Below are 20,949 nucleotides of genomic sequence, written 5' to 3'. Positions count from 1 at the left end.
GTTTGCCTGAGAGAGTGTGGAGCCCTTCCAGACCATTCTGAGGGAAGCTGCCCAAGCTGACAGCAGGCCAGGCCATGGTGAATATGCGGCCCTGCCCTGCTCACCTGGGCTTCCCAAGGCTGCCTAAGGCTGGACAGACCGAGTGCCATCGGTGCCTCACTTGCCGCTCCTGTGGGGAGTGGGGGGAATTTGTGTAAAGGATATTGTGCTCACTAGAAAGAACTGCTTTGGAGAGACCCTTGCAGGTCCCAACTCTCTTAGCTGCTTCTTCAAATGAGGAAAATCCGGTGGGGGAGGGAGAGACCCCTAGGCAGGGGTGATCTACATCAGCACACAAGAAGAGGGGATGGAGCTAAAGTCGTGGGCCCTCTCTTTGGGACCCCACACCCTGGGCCTTGAATTATATTCTTTCCCACCTGTTGCCCCTTCAGTCATTTTCATTCCATTTCTTCCCTCTCCTCCCCCTTTACTCTCATGTTCACCCTATCTCCCCCCTTCTATTATTTATGTCCTTATTCTGTCCTCTTCCTCCTCTTTCCTCTCTTCCACCTATGCCTAGCAAGGCTGATGGCTCTCAGCTATGGAGCCCAGGCTAAATGCTGACATTCTCTTTGAAAGAAAATGAACCAAAACCCCAGGTACCGATCAAGCTTTATTAGAGAAAATGAATCTGCCGGGCTGCACTCAAAATGGAGAGCAGCAGCAGGGGCTGCCCTCAAAGAGGAGAGCAGCACCAGGCGTTGGGGGTGGGAGAGCTTATATAGGCTGTAGGGCACCAGGGCTGGCTGATGCAATCAAGGGGGGGAGAATTACGCTAGTGCGTAAGCTCCACCTGGCTGATGCAACTGGGGTGGAAAATTGCACCTATGTGGAAGCCAAAAGGGTTTCTATTTCGCAGAAGTCACGAGGCTTCTCATAAGGAAAAGGGGACAGGGGCTGGTGGCTATTTTGTGCTTGGCCTTGCCCAAAATGGCACTGGTTATGTTCAAAACCTATCATTCTTGTCAAATGAACTCAGGTCAGTTCATACCTTTTAAATACCTGTGAAGTGGCTGGCCAGTTAGCTCAGTTAGTTAGAGCACAGCCTTATAACACCAAGATCAAGGGTTCGGATCCCGCAAATGGCCAGCCACCAAAAAAAATTAAATCCTTGTAAAGTGCACAGGCAGCAGGAACTGTGAAGTAAACCTGACTAATACAAGGTTTCCACCCTCAATGCACTTACAATCTACTTGGGAAGATTAAAGCATACTCACATGAGAAGATAACTAGCAAGTCAAAGCAGGGGACAGTAAAATACTTCGTATTTGGGCTGGTTCTAAGCAGGTGTGGCTGAGTGATGTCACTTTATGCTGAGGCCCATGCTCCAACAGTAAAAGCCACAGGTGGTCAGAACCCTGACAGTCCTAATGTCACAAAGACCTCTCAGAACATTCCAGCCACCCTTGAGCATGAGTACCTCACTGGCTGTATTATTGATGGTGATGCCTTCATATCCAGAGTCATAACTACAGTGGGCTGCTCTTATTGGCACTGGATGAAAACTCCAGGGTTGCCTACAGACCTGACCATCTGGCCTATAGAAACAAAGTATACCAGGCTTAGAAGGAAAATCTATCTGCTGAATGAGACAAACACTCCCCAGCCATGTTGCAGGTGGCACACAAGGGGATAGGCACGATATACCAAAGAAACTCTTAAGCATATGGGAAATACTTGTGTTTTCTTGGGACAGTAATGTTCAGTGTTCTCCAGTGTTTTCCCTACCTTCTTTCTATTACCTTTGGGATTATAGTTATTTGCAGTCATAATCAAAATTACATACTTGTTTTCAAATTTTATTACCTGACCACTCTCTAACCCAGATATAATAATTGATTTCTCCATGTTTTCTGGAACTGAGGAAGGTACCTACCAAGAAACAAAACAACAGATGATACAAGATGTGTTCAAATTAATAAAGCAACAGTTACTGGGTTTATACAAGTGAGATATGTGATGCTCTTAGAAGAACAATTGTGTCTCTAATCCTGAACCAAGATTTGTGGAAATCACAAAAGCAATTATTTGGATCTTCATTGCAGAAGAGCCTTTGGGGATGGGGGAATGTATATTAAAGCCAACAGCATAAGACACAAAGGGTACACAAATACGCCAAAGAAACCCTTAACAATTAAAGGTTATACAAACATAGGACAGGATTTATTCTTTACAGGAATCTCCTTCCCTCTGTCTTTTATCAAAAATGCATCAAAATGTGAAGGTTATAAGAACCTTCTCAACCCCAGGCATAGTGTGCTGTAGGCTGCAACGGTCTGCTTCAGCTTCCCTTGGAAAGCAAAGGAATACACCCCAAAAGAATATTCCAGAGTATGCAAACCTCAGAGATGAAATATTTGGTCAGGAGGGTGTGGATGAGGTGGGTAAGGGGAGCGTTACACAAGCACTCACAGACCAAAATCAATAAGCTGAATGCCAGTCTCTTTTGATATCTAAAATCCACATCTATATGTCTGGTACAGAAAAAACCCTATAATTGTCCCATATGTCTTGTCTCTCACAAAAGTACAGTAGAATAATTTGAGTTCTCAGGTCTCAAAAGTATCAGAATGATATAGAATCTTGGAAACCAAGAGATGTTTAACTCTCTCACCCCCTATCCCTTACCCTCATCTAGAAGCGTCCTGGTGATGATGGCCAGCTTCCACCCCATTCACTTACCACCTTCCCTTAGAACAGAGCAAGGGGCAAGAGCTGAGAGGGTTAACCAGGCACTCAGTTCTCACAATAGCATTAAACTGCATTTTCATTTCTGCTTTCAGAAAACACCTTCAGAACAATTAGTCTCCTCATTTACATTCCTACCGTCTGTTGTTTTTGTTTACAGTGCTTTGAGATTCCCTAACTGTGACCACTCTAACAGGGAACCAAAGACCCAACCTGAGGGTTCCCCCAACATCACATTTGTGTAAGTGCCTTTGCAGGGTTTGGGGTTGGGCTGCAGAGCAGTTAAAGGGTGCTCACAGTGCAGCAATGGTCCCTTACACGTGCAAGGGCTGTACACTTGCAAACTGCTTCACATATATGATTTCATGAGAGCATCTCAGATACCCAGGGACCTATGCAAAGTACATACTATCCTCACTTGAGAAATGGGAAAGCTGAGGTTCAGATCAGTGATGTGACCTACTGAAGGTCACACAACCTTCAGGTGGTGGAGCCATCTGATGTGAAGGTACTTCCAACATTGTTTCTCCACATCTCACATCCTCTGTTTGGAAAAGAAACATTTTGTTCTGAGCCTTCTCAACCTGAGGCACATCATGGAGAGTAAGTTGGGATCTGTCCTTGGAAAAACAAATACCTCCAGGAAAGGATAAAGTTCAAGTTTACAGATGAGCCAAGGGAGATAAGAACTTTAATGAAAAAAGAACCAGGACAGAGAGGAAAAAGGGCAATTGTTCCCATATATTCCAGAATAAGTAGGAATTTTTTAAAAGAACACTTCTTGTGTGTTCCTTAATGGAGAATGGAGACCCTGCTACTGTTTTCAGGGTTTCTCAACCTTGGCACTATTGACACTTTGGGCTACTGGAAACTTTGCCCCATGCATTGTCAGATGTTTAGAAGCATTCTGGCTTCGACCCACTGGATGTCAGCAATACCTCCCCTTCCAAACTCCCCACATTGTGACAAGGAAAAATGTTTCCAGACATTCTGAAAGTGCCCGGGCAGTGGGGGGTGGGGGGCAAGGGTGGGGGGGCACAAACCCACCAGGCTGAAAACCACTGCTTTAAATTCACCCTACGCAGAGCAGCCAGACAGATGTATATAAGTCACCACATCACTCTCTCGCTTCCTGCCCACCAGGCATAGGCTCCCAATTGCCCTTGGGAGAAATGCCAACACCCTGAAGGAGACATACAAGGCTCTTCACGTTCTGAGCCCTGCCAGCCTCTATGGTCCCTCTCTCTACTCCCTGCCTTGCACTCTTTGCTCTAGTTCTTCAGAACTGCTTGGCTCGTGTCCCCACCCTCATGCTGTTCCCTCTGCTTGGAATGTCCTCCCCCCAGCTGTCTTGTAAACACTGCCCAACCTTCGAGACTTGGCTTAGTGTAGACGTCGCCTGGAAACTTACCCTAAGCCTTTCCTTTCCCCACAACCCAAGGCTGGGTTGAGTCCCACCTCTATTCTCCCACCATACCTTCTACAAACTTGTCACAGCACTCTCATGTAGTTGTCTGTCACTCCCACTGTGAGCTCCTAAAGGACAGGGCTGTGCCATACTCCGATCTGAGGCACAGTAGTAATGTTGTCAATAAGTCTTCTATACCCACAACTCTCTATCTGTACTACCTGCCCTCTTTCTTCCTTTCCACGAATAGTTCTCATAGCAATTAAATGAGGCCTGTGAAGCACTAAATAATGGCTAGAGGTTGTATTAAGTTTGTAATCATGATGATGGCTTTCTTGAACAGGAAAAGGTCACTGCCTCCCTATCACAGGGTGGCACAATCTAGACTATTACTCTTTTTTTTTCTTGTTTTTTTCTTTTATTAAAAAACTATTACTCTTAAGTGTGAATGCTACTTCCTTCCTTCTGTAAGCCCTACCCTGTAAAATAAGGTCAATGGAAATCACACAGTGCAGGTGTGTTTAAGGTCATCATCCGATCAGATGTTAAGTTGGATAAAAGATCAAAATGAAAAACAATTTAGCATTCTCACCTGATGGTCCTGATGTCATCTGTGGTATTGCTGTATACACATGGAGTATCACCATCTTTACAGTAGTTACACCTTTTCAGATCTTCACATTTAGCTACCTTTAATGTTGAACATGCAGCTCTTTATTTCAAGTGGTCAGTACATTCTCATTTCAACAAACCAAATGATTGCTTTGCTGCTCCATACTAAAACAAAAATCAATGCTTTAAGCATAAACTATGTGTTAGATACCATACAGAATGCATAAAAGTTGAAGGTGCAATCTGTTTTAAAAGTGTCTTAACCGGAAGAATTTTAAACACTGCAGGATCCACCCAGAAAAAGAACTAAGAAAAAAATATTTTTTTTCTGTATTCTCCTACCAATCTCTGAAGAAACAATGTTTTTTAATATATTAATATCTACTGCAATGGTAGCAACTGCCATTTATTAAGTATTAGGGGCTAGGCACAGAGATAGGTTCTTGGTGTACATTATGTCCATAATTTTACAAGTCTCTGTTGCCTTCTAGTGTTTTTTAAATGATAAGGCTATACTGGGTAGATTGCTTGATCTTATGTAATATATTGAAAAAAAAGAAATGCCTTTGATTTTTCTTTTCCATTTTATTTTTATTAAGCACTACATAACACACTGCATGCTACATAATAATCTTCTAGCAGGAGTAGATGACCATAACTGAGTTATTTTTCATCAATCATGAAAATGCTTTCTTAATCGATGTTCTCCAAACCCTGAAAAACAGTTTAAAAAGGAGAATGTGAGAATTCTGTTCCCATCAAAGATGTACTTTTATTTCCAGTGTCACTAAATGGCATTTTCTGTTTTTAAAGAAAGCACTTTCATATCCCACATTTCCCTTACTGTGACAATACACTGGACTGAATATTATAATCACTAAAGAATAACCTATAATGATTTCAAATTTTTATTTTCTGACAGCAGCAAACATATCGCTTTATATGAAAAGACCTTTCCTCCACCCCAATCAGAACTAAAGCCAAGCAGCTATTTACCACCTGGATCCTTATACAAAGCACCCTCAGTGAGTTAGAGGACAATAAGGTAAAATCTGTTTTATAAAATAACAGCCAACATGAGATGGATACTATTATCCTCATCCCATGTTTTTTGTTTTTTTGTTTGTTTTTTAAACAGATGAGGAAATGAAAGCTAAAAGTAATCTCCTGAAGTTGGTAAGGAAGTAGCAGAGCCAGAATTTAAGTACAGGGACTCCAACTCCAGAACCCTTGCCCTGTAAGTACTAAACTATTATTCAAAAGACCCACTGTATCTTACTCAGTTCAAAACCAAACACCTCAGAAGCTATAAATTAAAAGATTAACCACTGATGACATTTCTCCCAAGTATTAAAATAACACAGCCCAGGTATTCTGTCTACTATTGAAGGAAGAATCACCTTGAGAGAAGTAAAATTACATATTCCTAGGAGCTACCTGCTTAGAAATGCCAGAAGATTCTGATGGTTATTCTTGGACCATACTTTGAGAAACATGGCTCTGATAAGTAGACATCTATCATGTTCATTAGATTCTATTCTCAGATAGTGCTAAACTGAGAGGCAGATCACCTAGGTTGAGTCCCAATAGTATTACTCTGACCCTCTGTTTTCTCATTTATAAGATGGAAATAATATTTACCTAGGTTTGCTGAAGAATAAATGAGCAAGGAGAAAACATTAAAAAGAAACTAAAACTTTTTAAAAGAATTATGAGGATGAACTACTTCTACAAGATATAAAAACATACTATTAGGTTAAGCCATATGAAAATGCTACTACTTAGCCATTTTTGACTTACAAAAACAGCAATTTCATATGATTCAATCAATTAAAAAATTACAGTAATTCTTTAAATGAGGTATTGGTGCAGAACTCAGCAGACCAATAGAGTACAGAAGAGCACATCCGTGAAACAGGCCCATGTACACGTGGAAATTTAGTTTCATAGAATGGTATTTCAAATAAAAATGGACTGTTCGATAAATCGATAATTTTGACAACTGGCTACCAGCTGGAAAAAAGTAAAGCTAAATATTCACTTCACATTATACCCACAAATGACCTGTAGATGAACCAAATAACTAAATGTAAAAAAAGGAAAAGAAAAAAAAAACTGTAACAGTATTTGGAGAAATCGTAAGAAAAGATTTTTATACTCTTGGGTAGGAAAAGCCTTTGTAAGGAAGACATAAAACCCAGAATCCAGAATGATAAAACATGATAAATTGAACATCAAAATTAAAAAGTGTCTGATGAAAAACATCATAATGTGAAAAAGACAAACAGCAGACTGGGAAAAATATTTGCCATATGTGCGGAATACTTCAAAAAGTTCAGGGGAAAACAGATTTAAAAGACAATATGAAATCCTTCCATGAACTTTTTGAAGACCCTGCGTATAAAATTTACAAAAATTATAATCCAGAATATATAAAGAACTACAAATTAAAAAGACAGACAATAGAACAGGAAAAGGATATAGGCAAACAATCCACAGAATAAGAAATACAAAAGCTTATAAAATATGTAAAAGGCTGCTCGACCTCACTAGTAGACAAGAAAATGCAAATTAAATTAGCACTGTAAGACCCTTGGCAGGGCACTACCAGAACCCGCCTCAACTCTCGCAGACGGCTAGCATCAGTACCATCTTACCTTTGACACGTAGTAACGATTAACTCCAGAGATGCGCCTATCTCTTTCCATCAAACTCCACTGATATGGAAAATGGGCAACCCTTTTTTCCTTCAAATAAAAGACAATTATTATTGAAGTTTATAAAGATAAGTGACTCAACAGATGGATATTAGAACTTTTAACAATACAAGACCAAAATTCCTAAATAAAACTGGACCACTGAAGTTTAGGATTAAGTTGGTAACTGTGACTTCTTACACTTTCTATTTTAACCAATATCATTAGTTTTTTTTCTTTCTTCCTTTTTTTTTAAAGAAACGTCTAGTTGTTGCCTTTTGGGACCCTAAGAAACAAAGGTAGATCACATGTGAAGAACAATCACAAACCAAAAAGCAAATAAATGTATACTTTTGACTGTACTCTAGAGTCCTTCAGGACTGGAAAGAGAAGAAAATGAAAAACTCTGATGTGAAAAACAGGATCTTGCAATAAATTCCTAAAGACTTGAAAGAGAAAGTGGGGAATAAAAGGGTCAAGGGAAAACCTAATCAAGGGTAGGGAAGAAGTAAAGACCGAGAAGCTACACAGATGTGGATGTGAGAAATTAAAAACCAAGATCAAGCAAGAAAGGAGATCAGAGGTCGGAAAGACTGTGGGCAAGAATGCCGCCTCTCTCCTTTTCTAAGAGTTTGGACCGACCTCTTCTGATCTGTTTTTCCAGCCGCGGAATCGCTACTCTGCCCTATGTCCCACTCTTCACCGAGAAACTAGCTCTTTCTCGCTACAGCAGGGTGTGGTTTCCGTCGGGGGGCTTCATTCCGCAAGCCTCCGCTTTTAGGCAACACAAAGAAAGGGGAGAGCAGACCTTCGTATTCCCCACCTCGGAGAAAGAGGCTCTGCATCCTAACGGCCTCCCTACCCCCACCTCTGCCCTTTTCGGAACGCCAGTCCGTGAAGCCAACCCCTGGGCCGGGGAAGCCGCTTTACCTTGCCCCCGTTAGTGAACCTGTGGATGTACGCAGTGGTCACTCCTGGGATGAGCAAGCACACGCCCATGGCGGCGAGTCCAGGGAGAATCTCGAACCACATCTCGGCACGATTACCTAGGCCAAAGCCCTACTTCTAGGCCCCTGAAAGGTGACCGACTCCGGCACCCTTCCCTGTAAGCTCCGCGGCAACCCGCCAGCGGGGCGGCACCACCTCCGTCTCCGGGGAAAGCGACGGAGTCCGCCAGGGCTCAAGAGTGGCGCTCTCGCTCTCGCAATGCTCTTTCATCATCCGCTTTTGCTGACGCTCGCGGCCGAGAAAAAAAAGTGACGTGAAGAGGCCCCGCGCGAGCCAGCACACCGCACCCGTTTTGGAGCTTGGGACTTTAAAATGGCAGAGCAACTTTCCCCAGGAAAGACAGCAGACCAGGTGTGCACCTTTCTCTTCAAAAAGCCTGGGCGGAAAGGAGCTGCAGGCCGCAGAAAGCGCCCGATCTGCGACCCAGAGCCCGGAGAAAGCAGCAGCAGTAGTGACGAAGGCAGCACTGTGGTTCGACCGGAGAAGAAGCGGGCGACCCACAATCCAATGATACAGAAGACCCGTGGCAGCAGTAAACAAAAGGCGGCTTACGGTGACTTAAGCAGCGAGGAGGAGGAAGTGGGGAAGAACGAGCCCGAGAGTATCGGCGTGGTCTACAAGTCCACCCGCTCAGCAAAACCCGTAGGGCCGGAGGACATGGGGGCGACAGCTGTCTACGAACTAGACACAGAGAAGGAGCGTGACGCACAAGCCATCTTTGAGCGCAGCCAGAAGATCCAGGAGGAGCTGAGGGGCAAGGAGGATGACAAGATCTATCGGGGAATCAATAACTATCAGAAATACATGAAACCCAAGGATACGTCTATGGGCAATGCCTCTTCCGGGATGGTGAGAAAGGGCCCCATCCGAGCGCCCGAGCATCTACGTGCCACCGTGCGCTGGGATTACCAGCCCGACATCTGTAAGGACTACAAGGAGACTGGCTTCTGCGGCTTCGGAGACAGCTGCAAATTCCTCCATGACCGTTCAGATTACAAGCATGGGTGGCAGATCGAACGTGAGCTTGATGAGGGTCGCTACGGTGTCTATGAGGACGAAAACTATGAAGTGGGAAGCGATGATGAGGAAATACCATTCAAGTGTTTCATCTGTCGCCAGACCTTCCAAAACCCAGTTGTCACCAAGTGCAGGCATTATTTCTGTGAGAGCTGCGCCCTGCAGCATTTCCGCACCACCCCGCGCTGCTATGTCTGTGACCAGCAGACCAATGGCGTCTTCAATCCAGCGAAAGAATTGATTGCTAAACTGGAGAAGCATCGAGCTGCAGCAGAGGGTGGTGCTTCCGATTCCCCAGAAGACCCCGATGAGGGTCCGATTCCCATTACTTAGGTTTCCCATAATTCTCAAATCTCAAAATAAATATTTTGTTTTTTGGGGGAAATCTTACTTCGTGTCCTTCATTTTTAGGGAAAGTGACAGAGAAGGCGGGTGGTGAAGTAGGGTCCTGGATTAAAAATTTTAAGGTAGGTATAATCTGGATTTTTAGCCCTGGGATAAATACTTCATCTGTGTGTCTTTTCAAAACCCTTTGGCATAAATTAGTGGGGGTGAGAAATTCGAGAAAAGAGCTAGAATTTGCTTGAAATAACCAAAGCTGTAATTAAAGCAAGTATTGAACCTATTTATTAGGTCATATTTCTGTGTCACTTAATAGTTTACGAAGTACTTTCATGCATTATCTCCCTTGGGAGCCTGTACTACTTCAAAATACACCAGGGGGAGGGGGGGGAGGGGGAGTGAGTTGGGAACTGGTAGCTGGCACCATAGGGTGGGTGTATAGGAAATGGCCCTTGCTTTCTTTGAAGCAACTAAAGGTAACGCCCCCTTCCGTGGATGATGGGAATGGTCTATGCTGTGCTATCCAATGTGATAGACAGTAGCCTCATGTGGCTGTTGAGTGCTTGAAATGTGGCTAGTGGCCACTATATTATACATGGCAGTTCTAGACTGAACTTGTGAACGTGCAGAGGGCATAAACCTAATGTTTTATAATCCACTGTCTGAAACTTATCCGTGTTCTTACATACTGTAATAAAACATCATGCTCTACTAAAGTTAGTTGATGCACCTGTCTTTCCAACTAGCTTGTGAACTCCTCAGTGACTAGCCTAGTGCTTGGCATATAATAAGCACTTAATAAATAATCCCAGAGAGGTTTAAAAAGGGAGATTGGCTTCAGCTAAGAACTCAAAGCCATCATGGCCGAAGGAAAATGACAAGGTAGACAGGGCCAAAGAGCAGACACCTTGCAAGTAATGTTAAGGACTTTGGACTTTATCCAAAAGGCAAAGGGATGCCATCAAAGGGTTTAAGAAGGAAAATGAGATGACCAGATTTGAATTTTAAAAAGATAATTCTTTTTTTTCAATTGAAACATTGATTATACATATTTGTGAAGTACAGAGTTGAATTTCAATACATGTGTACAAGGAGTGATGATCAAATCAGGGGAATTAGCACATTCATCATTACAAAACTTAATCATGTCTTTGTAATGAGGACATTCAATCGCCTATCTTCTAGCCATTTGATAACATGCAGTAAACTAATGTTAATTATAGATGCCTAGCTCAACTGTACATAAATAGAACTTATTTTTCCTATCTAGCTGTAATTTTGTGTCCATTAACCAACCTCTCACTATCCTCCCTCTCCCCTCCCCTTTCCCTCCTCTAGTAGCCACAGTTCTACTCTCTCCTAAAAATTCAACTTATTATTGTTGTTTGTTTGTTTATGTTTTGCTCCCACTAATGAGTGATAACATGTGGTATTTCTCTTTCCATGCCTGGCTTATTTCACTTAACATAATTTTCTCCAAGTTCATCCATGCTGTGCAAATAGCAGAATTTCATTCTTTTAAAAAGATAATTCTGCAGTGTGGGAAATGGATTGAAAGGAACCAGAAATGAGGCAAGAAGATCAGTTAGGAGGGTGATGCACTAGTCCAGGTGAGATGATGGTAGACTGGACTAGATTGGTGGTGTGGGCATTCATTTAATAAATATTTTTTGATCACTCACCACATGACAGACATTAATCTAAGCACTGGAGATACAGCCATGACAAAAGCACACAAGTCCCTGCTCTCATAGAATTTACATGAGACAGTAACAGATTATACATATATACACATACATACATATATACATATACTTATATATATGTATATATATAAAATATCAGATTGTGATAAGTTCTATGAAGAACAATAAAGCAAGGCAAGGGGATAATAGTGCAGGAGTGTGGGGAATGATATTTTTATATAGGGTGGTCAGGAAGGGCCTCTTCTAATAAAGTGACATTTGAGCAGAAACCTAAATGAAGCAGGTGTCTGGGAGAAGAGCATTCTAGACAAAGAACACCAAATGCAAAGGCCCTGAGATAGGAAAGTGCCTGACACGTCCTAGGAGCAAGAAGGAGGAAATGTAATTGCAGTGTACTGAAGGAAGATGAAAGAACTCTAAAATCAAGTAAAAGAAGTAATGGAGGAAGGGAGCAAACTATGTATAGCCTTATAAGCCATTATAGGGACTTGGGCTTTTATTCTCAGTGAGATGAAAAACCTCTGGGAGGTTTTGAGCAAATGACTGACATGATCTGACACAGACTTTATTTAAAAAGGATCCTTCTGGAACTTTTGGGAGGTAGTGGAAATGTTTTAAATCTTAATTGGGGTGTCTGTTACATGAGTGTCTACATTTGTCTGAACTCATTTGAATGTATACTTTATGCATTTCATTGTATGTGATTATATCTCATTAAGAAATACCTTCAATCCCCATACTGGCCAGCTGCCAAAAATACATATGTATATCTTCAAGTCAGAGAAAAGAAAAAAAACTCTGTTTGCTATGGAGAGATCAGTTAAAAGGCTACTGCCATTGTCCAGGTGAGAGAAGATAGTGGCTCAAACCAGGTGAGGATGAAAAGGGATTCTGGATATATTTTGAAGGTAAAACTGACAAGGTTTGCTGATGGGTTGGATATGGGGAGTAAGATAAAGAGAAGAGTCAAGGTGACTCCAAGTGTTTTCACCTGAGCAACCAGGTGGAAAGTGGTACCACTTACTGAGATGGAAAATGCACATACAGAAAAGTACACAAAACACAACTTTGTAGTATAACAGATAATTATATAGGAACACCTTCATAACCACCACTCAAGTCAAGAAATAAAAAACTGACAACACTCAAGAAGCCCACCGTGGTTCACCTCCAGATCACACCCTCACATCACACCCCCAGGTAGTCTCTATACTGGCTTTCATGGTAATCACTTCTTTGCTTTTTTTTTTCTTTGACCCAGCCTTTTTCTTTAGCTATTTATCTCTCCTTCCCTCTCACCAAATCAAGAACAAGGTATACCTACTGTCTTTCCTTTCTCATCTCCCATTTACTCTTTTCTGCAACAGCTTTATTAAGATATAATTCACATACCATGTAATTCACCATTTTAAAGTGTATACTTCAGTGGTTTTTAGTATATTCACGAGGTTGTGCAACCATCACCACTATCTACCTCCAGAACATTTTCATCACCCCAAAAAGAAACCCATACCATTAGCAGTCATTCTCCATTCCCCTTCCTCCCACACCCTCACCCTAAGAGACCACTAATCTCCTTTCTGTCTCTAATATATTTGCCTAATCTGGACATTTCATATCAATGTAATCTTACAATATATGGTCTTTTTTGACTGTCTTTTTTGCATGTTTTCAAGGCTCATCCATGTTGTAGCATGTATCAGTACTTCCTTTTTGTAGCTGAATAATACTCCACTGTATGTATATACCACAGTTTGGTTATTATCCATTAATCTGTTGATGGATATTTGTGCATTTTCCATCATTTGGCCCTGAACATGCATGTACCTATATTTGTTTGAGTACCTGTTTTCAATTCTTTTGGATATATCCCTAGGAGTGTATCAGCTGAGTAATATGGTAAGTCTATGATTAGCTTTTTGAAGAATTGGCAAACTATTTTCCACAGTGGCCACACCATTTTACATTCCTACCAGCAATGTATGAAGGTTCCAATTTTTCCACATTCCTGTCAACACTTATTTTCCTCTTTATTTTTAATAGCCACCCTAGCAGATGTGAAGTGGTGTCTCATTGTGGTTTGGATTTGTATTTCCCTTCTTTTCATGTGCTTGTTAGCCATTTGTATACCATCTTTGGAGAAACATCTCTACAAGTCCTTTACCCATTTTATAACTGGGTCGTCTCTTGGTTGTTGAGTTTTAAGAGTTCTTTATATATTCTGGATCTTAGACCCTTATCAGATAAATGATTTACAAATATTTCCTCCCATTCTATGTGTTTTCTTTTTACTTTCTTATTGGTGTCCTTTGAAGCACAAAAGGTTTTAATTTTGATGAAGTATGATTTATCTTTTTTTTTTTCTTACTCTTGCTTCTGATGTCATATCTAAGACTACGTTGACGAATCTGAGATCATAGAGATTTACTCCTATGCTCCCTTCTAAAACTTTATAGTTTTAGCTCTTACATTTAGGCCTTTGATCCATTTCATGTTAATTTTTATATATAGCATGAGGTAAGGGTTCAATTTCATTCTTTGGTAGTAGCACTCCAGTGTCCCAGCACCATTCATTGAAAAGACTATTTTTCCCCATTGAATGTTCTTGGCACTCTTGGTCAAAAATCAGTTGACCATAGATGCATGAATTTATCTTTGGACTCTCAACTCTATTCCATTTATCTATATATCTATCCTTATGCCAGTACCACAAGGTCTTGATTACTGTTGTTTTGTAGTAAGTTTTGAAATCAGAAAGTGTGAGTCCTCCTACTTTGTTTTGTTTTTTTTTTTTTTTTTTTTGGTTTTTTGGGGGGTTTTTTGGTGGCTGGCCAGTTCAGTTATCAAACCCTAGACCTTGATGTTATCAGCACCATGATCTAACCAACTGAACTAACCGGCCAGCCCCTTTGTTCTTTTTCAAAACTGTTTAAGATATTCTGAGTCTCTTGCAATTCCTTGTGAATTGTTGAATCAGCTTCTCAATTTCTATAAATAAATCAGCTGGGATTCTGATAAAGATAGCATTGAATCTGTAGATCAACTAAGGGAATATTGCCATCTTAACAATATGAAGTAGTCCAATCAATGAACGCAGGGGGTTTTTTTTCTATTCAAATCTTTTAATTCTTTCAACAATGTTTTGTAGTTTTTAGAGTGTAAGTGTTGTACTTCTTTTGTTAAATTTATTCCTAATATTATTATTGATGCTATTGTAAATAGAATCATCTTCTTAATTTTTAATTTCATTTTCAGATTGTTCATTGAAAGTGTAGAAATATAGGGGCCGGCTCGTGGCTCACTTGGGTGAGTGTTGATAACACTCTGGTGCTGATAACACTCTAGTCACTGGTGCTGATAACACTAAGGCCAAGGGTTCAGATCCCTATATAGGGATGGCCAGTTAACTCACTTGGGAGAGCGTGGTGCTTACAACACCAAGTCAAGGGTTAAGATCTCCTTACTGGTCATCTTTATTAAAAAAAGGAAAGAAAGAAAGAAAGTGTAGAAATACAATTGATTTTTTAAATATCGATCCTCTATCCTGGAACTATGCCAAACTCATTTATTGGTCCTCATGGGGTTTTTTTAAGTGTATTCCTTAGGGTTTTCTATATAAATGATCATGTCATCTGCCAAGAGAGATTTTACTTCTTCCTTTCCAATATGAATACCTTTTATTTCATTGTTGTATTAGTCCGTTTTGTGTTGCTATAACAGAATACCTGAGACTGGGTAATTTATAAAGAACAGAGGTTTATTTGGCTTATGATTCTGCAACAGCTATATCTGGTGTGGGCCTCAGGCTGCTTCTACTCATGGCAGAAAGCAGCAGGCAGCCAGTGGGTACAAGCAGATCACATGGTGAGAGGAAGCAAGAGAGAGAGAGGAGGTGCCAGGGTCTCTTAACCTGCTCTCACGGGAACTAATAGAGCGAGATCTCACTCATTAATCCCCCTCCCCCAGGGAGAGCATTAATCCATTCATGAGGGATCCTCCCCATGACTCAATCAGTTTCCAACACTGCCACATTGGGGATCAGATTTCCACATGAGTTTTGGTGGGGACAACACATCCAAACTCCATCATTCCACCCCTGGCCCCCCAAAATGCATGTCATTCTCACATACAAAACACAATCATTAAATCCCAACAGTCCCAATTTATAGTTGTCAATGCCTATATTAAAAAAGAAGAAAGATTTCAAATTAATAACCTAATCTTCCACCTTAAGACATTGGAGAAAGATGAGTCAACTAAACCTAAAGCAAGCAGAAGGAAGGGAGCAATAAAGACTGATGTAGAAACAGAGATTAGAAAGACAATAGAGAAAAACCAGTGATGCCCTAATCAATAAATCAACAGTTACCAAGTGTTGTTGGTTGAACATTTACTAGGTATAAAATATTGTGCAGGACACTGAAGGGAATGCAAAATAATAATAATAATAATAATAATAAAATAAATAAAAAATAATGAAACCAAAAGCTGGTTCTTTAAAAAGATCAATAAAAGGTTGATCTAAAGATTGGCAAAGCTTTAGCTAGATTGACCAAGAAAAAGAGAAGGCTCAAATTACTAGAGTCGGATATGAAAAAAGGGACTTTACTGCTGATCTTAAAGACATAAACAGGATGACCAATATGTTGTTCCCCTTCCTTCTGGGGCATATGAGCGACTACACTCCCCAAAACCTTGCATTATGCATGACTTGCATTACACATGACTAAATATGACCACTGAAATGTGAGCAGAAGCAATACATGCACATAGCCTCTATCTGACTCTCCAGTTTCTCTTTTCCTGCTGAGGTGAACCTGGAAGCTTCCTGTTGAGATGGTGAAGCTAAAATATTGAAGGCTATCCAATTACCAAGTTACCCCATGGAGGGAAGCTGTTTTATTTTTTTATTTTTATTTTTTTTATAAAGATGACCGGGAAGTGGATCTTAACCCTTGGCTTGGTGTTGTCAGCACCGTGCTCAGCCAGTGAGTGAACCGGCCATCCCTATATAGGGATCTGAACCCGTGGTCTTGGTATTATCAGCACCGCACTCTCCTGAGTGAGCCACGGGCCAGCCCTAGGGAAACTGTTTTAAAGAGTGGCCTAGACATGCTGCAGACTTTGGGTGAGGGTGAAATAGGCTCTTGTGTTAAGCCACTATTTCTGGTATTGTCTATTGTTGCAACATACCTGTAGTAGTCTGGTTCTGTTGCTTATAAGAAAATACCTGGAACTGGGTAGTTTATAAGAAAATGACAGTTATTGCTTACAGTTTCAGAGGCTGGGAAGTCCAAAGTCCAGGGAATATCTGGTGAGGGTCTTGGTGGTGGCAACAGTGACCCAGGGATCTCACATGGCAGAAAATAGCAGAGTAGAGAGAGATTAACCTCTCAAGTGCTCTTCTCTTAAAGCGCCCAGAACCATGCCCCTGACCATCATTATTAATCCATTCACTATGGCATGGTTCCACAATCTAATCACCTCTTCAAGGCCCCCCCTTTCAATTACCATAATAGGATTTCCCACCCTCCACAGTTACAATGGGGACTTAAGCTTCAATGAGGTTGGCAGGGTGGGGGGAGCATCCAATCTACAGCAATACCCTACCTATCCTGACAAATACAACACTAGACTATCATGGCTTTTGCTAAGGTCACCTACTATGGTCCAGCTTCAAAATATGTTTTTAAAATATTTACCTTACTTGACCTCTCTGCAGCATGTAACAGCTATTATAAATTGGGACTCCATTATGTGACCAGCATTTTATATTGTCTCAGTGCTATTAAAGCACGATAACACTTGTCAGATCATGGGTCCTAATTTGGGGTTTTGAAACTAACATCATTGTGGCTGGGAGCTTGGCATCTGTTTCTAGAAAGTTTGGATGAGGGGGCAGGATGTCAGTGTCAGTCTTGTGAACAGGGGAACTTCCCTGAGTGCTCCCAGGCACCCCTGAGCGTTTTTCATCATATTTTTTTTTAATGTAGAAAAGAAAACATGGGCATCTCTTACAGCAGCTAGTGGCTTCACAAAGGTGATGACAGTTGAGTTGGGTCTTGAGGAATGAGTAAGTTTCCCAGACATGGGCTGGCCATTTAGTGCAGTTGGTCAGAGTGCAATGTTATAACACCAAGGTCAAGGGTTCAGATGCCTATAACAGCCAGCCACCAAAAAAAAAAGAAAAAAAGTTTCCCACACAGACCAGGAGGAGGAAGGGCAGTCCAAGCAGAGGGAACAGCATGGGCAGAGGCACAGAGACGTGATGGAGCACTGTGGGATTTTAAGCTAGGACAGCAACACAATCAGATTGATTCATTCCTCAATTCAACATATATGTGTCACATGCTATGCTGGGTGGTGGGGATGATAGCAGTAAACAAAACCAAGTCCCTAAACTCACAGAGTTAATGTTCTAGTTGGGGAGACAGACATGGAGCAAATGAATATACACTTTGTCTATAGATAGAAACAAAGCAGGGGATGGGAATAGAGAGGGACCAGATGGTGCTATTTTAGATAGAGTGGTAAGGGAAGGCCTGACCAGGTGATATTTGAACAGGACTGAATGAAGTGAGGGAGCAAGCCTCGTGGATGAATGGAAAAGATCAGGCCAGGCAGAGGGAACTGCAGGTGCGAAGGCCCTGGTGTGGGAGCGTGCTTGGCGTGATCAAGGAAGGAGAGGAGGGGTGGGGGAGCGCTGGAGCAGCATGGGTGGGGGTTGCGGTGGGGGGGTGAAGTTGGTAGGAGACAGGTGGGTGAGGGAACAGAGGACTCGGTCATGTCTTCATGTGGGACCTTGCGGGCCATGGCAAGGAGCGGAGATCTCACTCACTCTACGTGGGATGGGAAGTGTTTGCTGAGACTGCATTTTGGGATGTGAGAGGAAAGACAGGAATTAGGATGACTCGAAAGTTTTCACCCAAGCCACTGACAGGACTTTGGTGTGGATATGCTAAGTTTGAGAAGCCTATTAGACCTCCAAGGGGAGCTGCCGAGGAGGCAGCTGGACCTGTGTGTCCAGAGCTCACAAGAGGGGCCAGAGCAGCAGCTGTCTTTGCAGAGGGGGCATTTAAAGGCCTGAGACCGGATGAGACCCTCAAGGGAGTGAGTGCACGGAGAGAAGCGGTGCAAGGCCCGAGCCCTGTGGCTCTCCAGCCTCCAGAGGAGGATGCTCTTCCACATCCTCTAGAGGATGGAGCCCGCAGGAGCAAGCACAAGGCACTGAGAACTGACTGCCTCGCTAGAGAGATCAAAGGAAAACCAGGAGAGCCAGGTGTCCCAGAACCAAAGGAAGCAAGAGTTTCAAGGAGGACAGAGTGATTAACCATGTGTAATGCTGCCCAGAGGCCCAGTAAGATGAGGACTCAGAAGCCCCCACTGGATTTGACAGCAGGAAGGGAGGACATGGATGACCCTGACAAGTGTGGATTCTGAGGGCTGGTAGGGGTATGGTGGGTTAAAAAGACAATGGGAGGTAAGGAATTCAAGACCACCTAGTTGAGCTCTCTTCTCACTGTCTCACCTCCTTCTATTTATCCTGGACACTACCATCAGAGAGGTCTCTCTAAAATACAGATCTCATCATGTGACTCTCTTGTTTCAAATCCTTCACCGGGAGATGAAACAAGGTTGGCAAAATATTGATAACTGCTTTTATTTCTGGCCTCTCTATTCTGTTCTATTTGTCTATATGTCTGTCTTTATGTCAGTACCTTACTGATTTAAGTTTTACAGCTGTGTAAAATATTTTGTTTTTCTGTTTGTTTTTTGGCAGCTGGCTAGTACGGAAATCCGAACCCATGACTTAGGTGTTCTAAGGATGCACTCTAACCAACTGAGCAAACCAGTTAGTCCATCGCTTTGTAGTATATTTTAAAATCAGGAAGTCTGATGCCTCTAGCTTTGTTCTTTCTCAAGATTCTTTTGGCTATTTACAGTCCTTTGTGGTTCCACATGGATTTTAGAATTGTTTGTTCTATTTCTGTAAAAAATGCCATTGAGATTCTGATAGGGATTACACTGAATCTGTAGATCGCTTTGGGTAATATGGACATTTTACCAATATTAAGTCTTCTAATCCATGAACACAAAATGTCTGCTTGTTTTTGTCTTAATTTCTTTCAGTGTTTTATAGTTTTCAGTGTACAAGTCTTTCACCTCCTTAATTAAGTTTATTCTTAAGTATTTTATTCTTTTTGATGCTATTATAAATGAGCTGGTTTCCTAATTTCCTTTTCAGATAGTTCATTGTTAGTATACAGAAACAGAATTGATTTTTGTATGTCAATTTTATGTTCTACAACTTTACTAATTAGGTGCCAAAAATACACGATGGGGAAAGGACAGTCACCTCAATAAATGGTGCTGGGAAAGATGGTTATCCACATGCAAAGGAATGAAATGGGTCCCTTATCTTACACCATGCAAAAAATCAACTCAAAATGGATTAGAGACTTAAAATATAAGACCTTCAAACCAGGTTGTTTTTCCTAAAAAAAAAAAAAAGAGAGAGAGAAAAAAATGTCAGACCTAAAATCGTAAAACTTCTAGAAGAAAATATAAGGTGAAAGCTTTATGACAATGGTCTTGGCAATGACTTCATAGATATCGCACCAACAAAAGCACAAATAGACCAGTGTAACTATATCAAGCTAAAAAGCTTCTGCACAGCCCTGCCCACCACCTATGACAACCAGGCCTGAGAAATTCAGTGGGCGGGGGTTAGGGGACTGAGGACAAGGGCAGTCCATGGGCTTCAGTCCTGCCCACTGCTGACTGCAACCAGGCCAGCAAAGGAGCCAGTCCGGGCCAGACCTGCCCTCCCTTCTCCCCTCCCCCACAACATGTTAGAATGTACTTATTAGAAAAAAAAAAAAGCTTCAGGGCCAGCCCGTGGCTCACTTGGGAGAGTGTGGTGCTGATAGCACCAAGTCTGCGGGTTCAGATCCCTATATAGGGATGGCCAGTTAGCTCACTTGGGAGAGCGTGGTGCTGACAACAGCAAGTCAAGGGTTAAGATCCCCTTACTGGTCATCTTTTAAAAAAAGAAAAAAAAAAAAAAAAAAGCTTCTGCACAGCAAAGAAAACAATCAACAGATCAACAGAGTAAAATAGCAAACCTATTGAATGGGAGAAAATATTTGCAAACCATATATCTCATGAAGGGTTAATTTACAAAATATATAAGGAACTCCTAAAACTAAATAGCAAAAAAAAAAAAAAAATTAATAACCTGATTTAAAAACGGGCTAAGGACTTGAGTATGCATTTCTCCAAAGAAGAAATTCAACTGGCCAACAGTTATACAAAAAGATACTCAACATCACTAATCACCAGGGAAAAGCAAATCAAAACCATAATGAGATGTCACTTCACGTGCAAGGATGGTCATCATGAAAAAAAAAAAAGATGTGTTAGTGAGGATGTG

General features: G+C 41.6%; 2 protein-coding genes across 2 annotated transcripts; one reads left to right on the top strand and one right to left on the bottom strand.

Moving 5' to 3' along the window:
* Positions 1–5,312: 5,312 nt before the first annotated feature.
* Positions 5,313–8,594, bottom strand: NDUFA1 (NADH:ubiquinone oxidoreductase subunit A1). Its single transcript, XM_063083649.1, has 3 exons — positions 8,374–8,594; positions 7,405–7,494; positions 5,313–5,461 (listed from the first exon to the last, which is right to left on the bottom strand). The coding sequence occupies exons 1-3, from the start codon at positions 8,473–8,475 to the stop codon at positions 5,441–5,443; spliced, it is 213 nt and encodes a 70-aa protein (XP_062939719.1). The 5' UTR covers positions 8,476–8,594; the 3' UTR covers positions 5,313–5,440.
* A 17-nt stretch (positions 8,595–8,611) lies between these two features.
* Positions 8,612–9,853, top strand: RNF113A (ring finger protein 113A). The gene has a single exon (XM_063083648.1). The coding sequence runs from the start codon at positions 8,764–8,766 to the stop codon at positions 9,799–9,801; it is 1,038 nt and encodes a 345-aa protein (XP_062939718.1). The 5' UTR covers positions 8,612–8,763; the 3' UTR covers positions 9,802–9,853.
* The last annotated feature ends 11,096 nt before the right edge of the window (positions 9,854–20,949 follow it).

The sequence above is a fragment of the Cynocephalus volans genome, chromosome X (genome assembly GCF_027409185.1).
Source record: "Cynocephalus volans isolate mCynVol1 chromosome X, mCynVol1.pri, whole genome shotgun sequence".
NCBI lineage: Eukaryota > Metazoa > Chordata > Mammalia > Dermoptera > Cynocephalidae > Cynocephalus > Cynocephalus volans.
Note: the sequence above shows the minus strand (reverse complement) of the source record. Positions and strands in the feature narration are given on the sequence as shown.

Coding starts and splice junctions, on each gene's coding strand:
- NDUFA1 (XM_063083649.1), bottom strand. CDS start 8,475: ATGTGGTTCGAGATTCTCCCTGGACTCGCCGCCATGGGCGTGTGCTTG. Junction 7,495..8,373: donor GGTTCACTAACGGGGGCAAG/GTAAAGCGGCTT, acceptor TTTTATTTGAAG/GAAAAAAGGGTTGCCCATTT. Junction 5,462..7,404: donor ATCGTTACTACGTGTCAAAG/GTAAGATGGTAC, acceptor ACTGTTTTTCAG/GGTTTGGAGAACATCGATTA.
- RNF113A (XM_063083648.1), top strand. CDS start 8,764: ATGGCAGAGCAACTTTCCCCAGGAAAGACAGCAGACCAGGTGTGCACC.